This window comes from Symsagittifera roscoffensis, chromosome 4 (assembly GCF_963678635.1).
Source record: "Symsagittifera roscoffensis chromosome 4, txSymRosc1.1, whole genome shotgun sequence".
Classification (NCBI taxonomy): Eukaryota; Metazoa; Xenacoelomorpha; order Acoela; family Convolutidae; genus Symsagittifera; species Symsagittifera roscoffensis.
Window position 1 is genome coordinate 33,035,296 of NC_087065.1, and position 8,455 is coordinate 33,043,750.

Consider the following 8,455-nt stretch of genomic DNA (forward strand, 5'->3'; position numbering starts at 1 on the left):
GTTTTGTAGACTCAAAATGTTACTAATTCAGCTTTTGCCAGTAGCGTTGTCGGTCATGTTTTTGTTTGTGTATGCGGAGTGCATTTTCGCCTCTGTGTCAGTGCTTACAACTTCAGCCGCCTTATAAAAGTTGTTACCTTTGAATGTGTACATGTTATGCTGTTGTATTCCAATGTACACTCCGCAAGGAGTGGTGACGTTGACGTATTGCAGTGGAGGGGTGGGGGGCATGTATCGGATGGCCATGAAGTGGCATGCATAGAGCACTCCTATCAGGAGGAGGATGATGAAGACCTCTATGGACACACAGCCCCGCTTGGTGTCGTACCATTTAGTAGTCACCCTCCCCCCACTCCCCCCAATAGGGGCGGACACGTTCTCTCTAGAGCCCCCACCTTTCTCCTGAGACTTGATCGTTTTCACTATCATTGCTGCGCTCATATGTAGTCAAGTTGAATCTTCGCAAATATCTACACCTTTTGTTTTTCAAACCGAGTTTTAAAAAAGAAGTAAGAGTAGACGGTTGCTGTGCAAATAGCATAGAATGTTCCAACCACGCTTATTTTGCTAATTTTCCAAACAAAAAATTGCTATTTTCAAAGTTTTTTTTACTTGATCATTTTCGATACTGTTTTTTTGGTACTGTGTCTAAAATTATACAGCTTTTTAATACTCATTTTACAATTGGGAGCTTCCAATTAAAATTGACCATTTTAAAGTGATATTGACTTTGATTTCTTTGTAAGTTCAATTGAAATTTATTTGCTAAATGAAAGGCAAATTCGCTCTCCGAAAAACTGCAGATGGCGAGAGAAAACATGATTGAGTTTTAGTCTAAAAATGGACGCTAGTTTTCAGAATTCCATGTGATTACCTGCTGACCCAGTTTTCTCTATTTGGGGTAGCTCTATTAAAAAATTCAATGATTTGTTTTTCGGTTTGGCACTTTTTCATAGACTGTTTTTTTTGTCACTTTTCTGTCTTTCTGTTGGCTATGTACAGTTTGGCCTTATTGATTTACAAAAGGCGTAATTTTTCCTTTTAAGTGGTTGGATACAAGAAAAGGAGTTGTTTATTTAATCAACTTGGCGGCAAATAATGATTATCGATCGAATAATTTGAAAATATGTAAGCAAATGAATTTGAGACAGTTTGCGCAAAAATAATGCTGTTATTAGGAAGGTTCGTCTTTTATTGTAAATGTTATCAATGGTTGAACAGAAACAATTGGCGGCTTTACATCGGTAGTGAAGACTAAAAGACTGTAAGATAGAAAGAAGAGAAACAGTTGATTTGCTCTTTGAGTTTTACTGCAGTGGCTTTGTGACTGTTCGGCGACCGTTCAACCGGGGAACCATTGAGTGCTAACATGGCGGTCACACATTTATAACGGTCCACGTTGCATCTTCGTTTTGGAGGCGAAAAATCATGTGCAGAGACGTGAGATTAAGTAATCTAACTCGTTAAATTAGTTTGCCTAATGTTTGATAATGGTTGAGTATTTTGTAGCTTCGTAACAAAGATTTTATTAGCGCAACTATATGAGACTGATATGATACTCTACTGCTAGAAACGGACGTATCTGCATTTTCTGTGGTATATGTTAAAGAATTAAGTAAATGCCGCTACTTTGATTTCAGTTAGCAAATGTCATTATTTGCAACGAGAACTCAAATCTGAAAGTGGCTCTTAGAATAATTTATTCAGAATGTTTGTAGGAGCAGGATGTCATCTTTTGTCGAGAGATTCCCTTCCTTCGCTGGGAAAACATTCACACCCAACTCATCTGCTAATGCACACAGTCAATGCACCTCTATTAGAATCGTGCAATGTGACTACACCATGTCACACCCAGAACCCAACTGGGATGTTGTCTTCTCGGAGTTCAACCGCCAACAGACATTCCAGATACCGGTCATCCGAATTTTTGGCCCTCAGGCAAAGACCGGGCGAAAAGTGTGTGCTCATGTTCACGGAGTGCTACCCTACTTCTACGTTTCACTCAATCCTAACGTGACAACAAGTGAGGAGTTTGTGCGCGCCTTTGCGCAGTCATGCGAACTTGCTCTTAGAAGCTCTAGTCGTGCACAGAATCGCAGAGGTATGAAAGGAAACTTTGTTCATAATGTCGAAGTTGTGGCGGCGACTCCCATTTACGGTTACTATGACAAAGAGCAGGAATTTCTGAAGATCTACATGTACAATCCGGCACATGTCAACTGGCTAGCTGACATCCTTGGACATGGTGCGATAATGAACACAGTGTTTCAGCCCTATGAAAGTCACATTCCTTTTGTGATGCAGTTTTTCCAAGATTACAATTTGTATGGTATGAACTTGATCCATTTTTCAGACGTCAAGCACCGATTAGAGGAGATCACAGAGGAGAAGTTGAACTCGTCTGAGACGGAAAAGTCTCATGTTGCTGGAGATAAGGAAGCTCTGGAAAAAGTAAGCGTATGTGAAGTCGAGTTTGACTCATTGTCCTGTTGCATTTTGAACAAGTCTCAATCCGAAATTGGGCCAACTGGCAGTCAAAAGAGACTGGGAAACCCCGGATTGAGATTGATTTGGCAGGATGAGTTTAAAAGGCAGTCCCATATTTCCCAAGGAGCTAGAGTTGATATAGCTAATCCAAGCTCACCCGAGCGAACCAATATTCCAGCAGAATCATCTCAGAAACATCATCTAAATGAAATCTGCGAAGCGCTGGGAAGTTTCGAAATCTCGCAAACATTCATTTCAAAAACTGCCTTTACACCGGGCAACGTTTCATTTCAAAACTTCAAAACTCCATGCAAGAACGATTTTGAAATAGGAAAAGCAAAGGCAAGCTCGACGCCTTTTCACGGCAAAGAAGAAAACTCAATTGATAAATCACCGGGAAAAAAAGCGGTTTCTTTCAGTTCAGATACTGTGAGCAACGAACCTTTTATTAACGAGGAGATGATTACTTCAATGAATCTTCAAAATGTTTCAGAAGCCAATTCAAACTGTTCATACTCGAGTTTGAAGAATTTTCTAGCAGAAATGACTCAAGCGAGTATTAGTGGCTCACTTTTGAACCAATCAGGAATCGATACAAGTCGCTTGCATGAAATGGACGACGAAGAAGTTGAAGATTTTCTGTCGATCATTCAAAGTGAAAAAGATTTGACATGGTCTGAAAAAGCATTTTTCGATCTGAAGCTAGATACAGCTGAAGACAGAAATTTAAGCCAAATTGTAGAATGCCCTGAAGATGTGTACGATTTGGAAGCTGATGATAATATCGGACCAGATGATGAGAATGAAATTGCAGTTTTAGCCCAGTTGGATGGACGTAGTGGACTCTACAGTGCCTCGAGTTCTCATGCTGCAATACAAAACGATAAACGGCAAAGCGACAATATGGAAGTTATGAGACCATGTATTGTACGGCTGGAGAGGTTGGCTCCTTCCTTACTAGGAAAAAGTGGTTCGAAATTACCTGAAGCATTATCCACGACCATTAGAGGAGAAAAAATAGAAGAGGCAGTTGAACGTAGAACAACTGCATCTACTGAAAATCGAAAAGATGATTCTATGGGATCTAGTTTATGCGATGGTAACAGCGGCTGTGCAAACTCTGACGACGAATGTTCTCATGGTACAGAGGTATTTGGATCGAGAATGGAGGAGTCTCTTTATGTTGAAATCGAGCATACAACTGCAAAAGGCATTAATTCAACCACTCCTGCAATCAAGTTGGCAAGTGTTGGAAAGTACAAAGTTGATCTGCCGTGCTTCGAAGTGAACTCAGTCAAAAAACTGAAGCCGTGTCTTAAACTAGAAGATAGTTTCAATCAAACTACAGTTGACGCAGAGGCGGAAAAAGTGAGCAAACTGTCAAATAGGCGTGACTCTCGTCTCTATAATAGTGAAATATCTATTTGTGAGATCTCCCCTCCTCCTGAAATGGAAAATGGTGTCGCAACAGTCTGTAAGTCAGATGGCGAAGGGCAAGAATTAAACAGTACGGCTGAAAGATCTAAGTCTAAAAAGACAACTGCAACTTCATACTCAAAAGACATTGATAGGTTAACTGCCCAGAATTATCTGACAAATGAGATGGTTGAATGCGAAGAAGCTGAAAGATCAATCGATTTCGAAGAATTGAGCAACATAAGCACAGCTACAACCAAATCTATAGAAGGGCCTAATTTATATTCGGAAATAGGCGAATCAATTTGGCCAGATGACAACCGAGGAGGGCTTCAGACTCACAATTCTGAATATTTATGCAGCCAGTCTTCCTCTGCTACAAAGAATAACTCCGCTGAGATATTGGATACTGGGGGTCATGATTTAGGAAACATATTTGCAAATGAACTAAACTTCAGAATGTTAGCGGAAGATTTAGGACAAAAAGGTCCAAAACTGAAACTTATGTTTGCCGACGAAACTCAGGTCAGCCCAAAACTATTTAGTTCTCCTGAAAATGATAACGATGAGGTCTCTAGAATAACATTTGCAAATTTGCCACCAACTAGAGGCTACGTCATGAGCCGTTTAGAAGAACAAAGTTTATGCGAGTTTGATTATTCGTATGAAAACAGATTATTAGGATCTGAAATCGAGCCCTTCCATCATGAAAGCGTCGACGCATTGGACGAAAACTTTGACGTGCCTGTTGGCAGAGTAATGGTACTTACTCCAGCTATGCCACCTCCTGTTATTGACCGCCAAAAATTGGAGGAGTTTGTTATGGACAAAAACAGAGAATCGGTTTCCGAAGTATCCGAGGAGCTTGAAAACTCGAAACCAGATCACCGTCGACCAAGTTCTCCCTCGATGTTTTATTCATTCATGCCGCCTCAAACTGACTTAGAAGTTGACAAGACTGCAGATCTGAGAATTACTTCGCCTCTATTGTTGGAATCACATCCTGTGACCCCATTTTGTCGGAGACACAGTACAACAGGCGTCTCAATTCATGAAGCCAATGTAGGCAGTGAGCTACCAAAGATTGATGCAATTACATCAGAATCTAGCCAGGATCATCGATATCAAAACTTGACAATGATGTCCATGGAGCTGCATGTCATCACAAGGTCCTCACTACTTCCCGATCCGTTATTTGATCCTATAGTTTCCATTTTCTACGCTGTGATAGATGACTGTGAGAACAATCGAAATAAAATCGAATCAGGAGTGTTGGTCGTAAGACCTTCCATTGACGACGAGCAAAGTAAATGTAACTTCAGACGTCGTATTGAACATCTATGTGTGCAGCGAGACATCGAAGTCAAGTTTTGCAATTCTGAATTTGATCTCATCATTGAGTTCTCTCTGTTTATACGAAATTTAGATCCTGACATTCTGGTTGGTTATGAAGTTCAGAACTCATCGTGGGGCTATCTGCTGAAACGAGGAACGATACTTGAAATAGACAAAATGGCCCAAATATGTTCACGAATACCAATGAGCGGTGAATCTCATTTTGATAAAGAGCGAGATACATTTGGGGCAGATGAAATGTCTGAAGTAAACCTAGTGGGAAGACTAGTGCTAAATATGTGGCGCATTTTGAAGTCCGAATCCAATTTAAGGTCGTCTGATTTCCATGTAGTTTATCACGAGGTAATGAAAAAGAGGATTCCCGTTTTCAAGTACAAAGATTTGACGTCATGGTTCAACCCTTTATCTCATAGTCTTAGCGCCAAACTTGCTTACAAGACTTTTGATCATTTGCACACACGATGTATTGGAAATCTTGAAATGCTACTCAAATTAGATCTCGTGACAAGAACAAGTGAAATGTCTCGCCTTTTTGGAATCCTGTTTTTCGAAGTGTTAACCCGTGGAACTCAATTTAGAGTTGAATCCATGTTAATTCGATCGGCTAAAGCGCGAAATTTTGTGTGCGCATCGCCTAGTATCCAGCAACGCGCCAGAATGCGTGCCCCAGAACACATTCCCCTAGTTCTGGAACCAGAATCCAGATTTTATGCTGATCCGGTGTTAGTGCTAGATTTCCAAAGTCTCTATCCGTCAATGATGATTGCGTATAATTACTGTTATTCAACGTGCTTGGGTCGCATCGAACACCTCAAAGATGAAACCAACTCAATATTTCAACTGGGAACTCTTCCATATTTTGTCCCAGCTTCGCGTGTGAGAAAACTGATCAAAAAAGAGAAAGTCCACATTGCACCGAATGGCGTCGTCTATGTTGATACATCAGTAAGAAAAGGATTGATATGTCAGATGGTTGAGGATATTCTGAACACTCGAGTAATGGTGAAAAGATTCATGAAGAACTATAAGAAAGATCCAGTACTGTACAAAATGCTAGATGCTAGGCAACTTGGATTGAAGCTGATTGCCAATACAACTTATGGATATACTGGTGCCAGCTTTTCTGGTCGTATGCCATGCGTGGAAATAGCGGACAGCATTGTGCGCAAAGCGCGGGAAACGCTTGAAAAATCCATCGATTTCGTGAACAATTACTCGAAATGGAAGGCGGAAGTTGTCTATGGAGATACAGATAGCATGTTTGTGCGTCTTCCAGGAGCTAGCAGAGAAACTGCTTTCAAAGTAGGTCATGAAATAAGCGATAGTATTACACAAATGCACCCGAAACCGGTGAAATTGAAATTCGAGAAAGTGTACCAACCCTGCGTGTTGATTACGAAAAAAAGGTACGTTGGATACTCTTATGAAACTCTGGAGCAAAGGGAACCTGTTTTTGACGCTAAAGGAATCGAAACGGTGAGACGTGACAATTGTCCTGTTGTCGGAAAAGTGTTAGAGAAAAGCTTGCGTCTTTTATTTGACTGTAAAGACCTCTCTGTTGTGAAAGACTATGTTCAAAGACAACTGAATAAAATCTCTCACGGAAGAGTTCCATTGAATGACTTCGTTTTTGCGAAGGAGTTCCGAGGAAGAGATAGGTACAAACCAGAAGCTCATATTGCGGCATTGAAAATTGCTGACAAGCGACTAGCTGTGGATCCAATGGCTGAGCCCCTGAGAGGAGACCGCGTGCCCTATTGTATAGTGTATGGTGCGCCAAAGCTACCTTTATACAAATTGATACGGTCTCCAAATGAACTTGCAAAGAATCCTTTGCTCCGATTAAATGCGCTCTACTACATTATGAAGCAAGTTCTACCTCCTTTAGATAGAATTTTTGGTCTCATAGAGAACACGAATGTTTTTAAGTGGTTCAATGAATTGCCAGTCTATTCGAATCAGTTGAACACGGCTGCAAATCTTACGTCGTCGAAAGGATCTAACAAGGCCTTGACACTTTCTTTGTTTGTTTCAACAAAAACGTGTATGTCCTGTTTCGAGAGGCAGTGCCATCTCCAATCTCCTGTATGTAACGAATGTCTAGCCGATCCACAATACCTAATGTGGAAGATGACTATCGACTTACGTGATGCTCAGAAGCAATTGGAAGCATCGAAGAGGTTGTGCTTGTCGTGTTCTGGTCACAGGAGATATTGTGATGATTGCGACAATTTTGATTGTCCTATTTTCCAGAAATTGCTGCAGTTGAATAGAATATTGCCTGTACAATCTGAAGTCGTGAAAAATATAGAATCGAAACTGTCATTTTGAACAACATGAACTCTTTTGTTTTTTTTTCTGATAACTCATTCTATGAATAATTTCTTACCTTCATAAATGTATATATAATATTTTAAGCATGCAATAAAAAATGAGGCAAGTATTCTTTTATGAAAAGAGAATTAGCATGGATGGAGCCCGGACAGTGCTGTTTAAATTATCCGGACGAAACGCAAAAAACTTGAGTTTAAAAAGCGTTTTTCTCAAATTAGATTGATTTTAGGTTAAAAAAACGACGAAGAGAAAACTTGCTTGGACTTTGCGATAAATTAAGATGGTTCAATTAGTTTTGAAAAAATTGGGCTCAAAATTTTACCTTAAAAACGGGTCATTTTTGACTTTTTAGTCAATCATAAATTAAGCCCAAACTAATAACTATTTGAAGAGTCAAATCATGCCAAAAATGTATCAAAATGAGTCTTTATGTAGACCAGGAGAATTTAAGAAGGGTGTACGCTCCATTGAAGATTATGATTTAAAGTTTTTAAGAGTTTTAAAAACTTGTGATCCAATTAATTTTTGATCGAAATTTTCTAGGTTCAGATCTTGGTCAATTGCAGACGATATGTCGCTTGTGGAATCGGCCTCTGAAGTTCCCTAAAATTGTGGAGTTCCCTAAGAATACTACCACTCAGTCTATATGTCGATATGCATGATCTTCTTTTTCTTTTGTCAATGAGAAACGGCTATTACGATATAGAGGAAACATTAGATAAAATTGATTCGCTAGAAAACACCAGGAAAAATGAACGAGGAGAATACAGGCTGTACAAATCAAGATTGATGAAAACCAATAACAGTTTTTTCTAATGAATGAAGTTTCTCTGCAACTACGAATAACGAACGTACTCTAATT

General features: G+C 39.8%; 2 protein-coding genes across 3 annotated transcripts in view; one reads left to right on the forward strand and one right to left on the reverse strand.

Annotated features, from left to right (window-relative positions):
* The window catches only part of LOC134843800 (juvenile hormone esterase-like), a 31,670-nt gene extending 30,123 nt beyond the window's left edge, over positions 1-1,547 (reverse strand). For both annotated transcript variants that reach the window (XM_063860082.1, XM_063860083.1), the window contains exons 1-2: positions 1,058-1,547; positions 138-526 (exon numbers count right to left, since the gene is read on the reverse strand). In XM_063860082.1, the coding sequence (XP_063716152.1) occupies positions 138-441 (304 nt within the window). In that variant the 5' untranslated portion in view covers positions 442-526; positions 1,058-1,547. The remainder of the gene's footprint in view (positions 1-137; positions 527-1,057) is intronic.
* A 97-nt stretch (positions 1,548-1,644) lies between these two features.
* On the forward strand, positions 1,645-7,640 carry LOC134844118 (DNA polymerase zeta catalytic subunit-like). The gene has a single exon (XM_063860617.1). The coding sequence runs from the start codon at positions 1,726-1,728 to the stop codon at positions 7,588-7,590; it is 5,865 nt and encodes a 1,954-aa protein (XP_063716687.1). The 5' UTR covers positions 1,645-1,725; the 3' UTR covers positions 7,591-7,640.
* Positions 7,641-8,455: the final 815 nt, after the last annotated feature.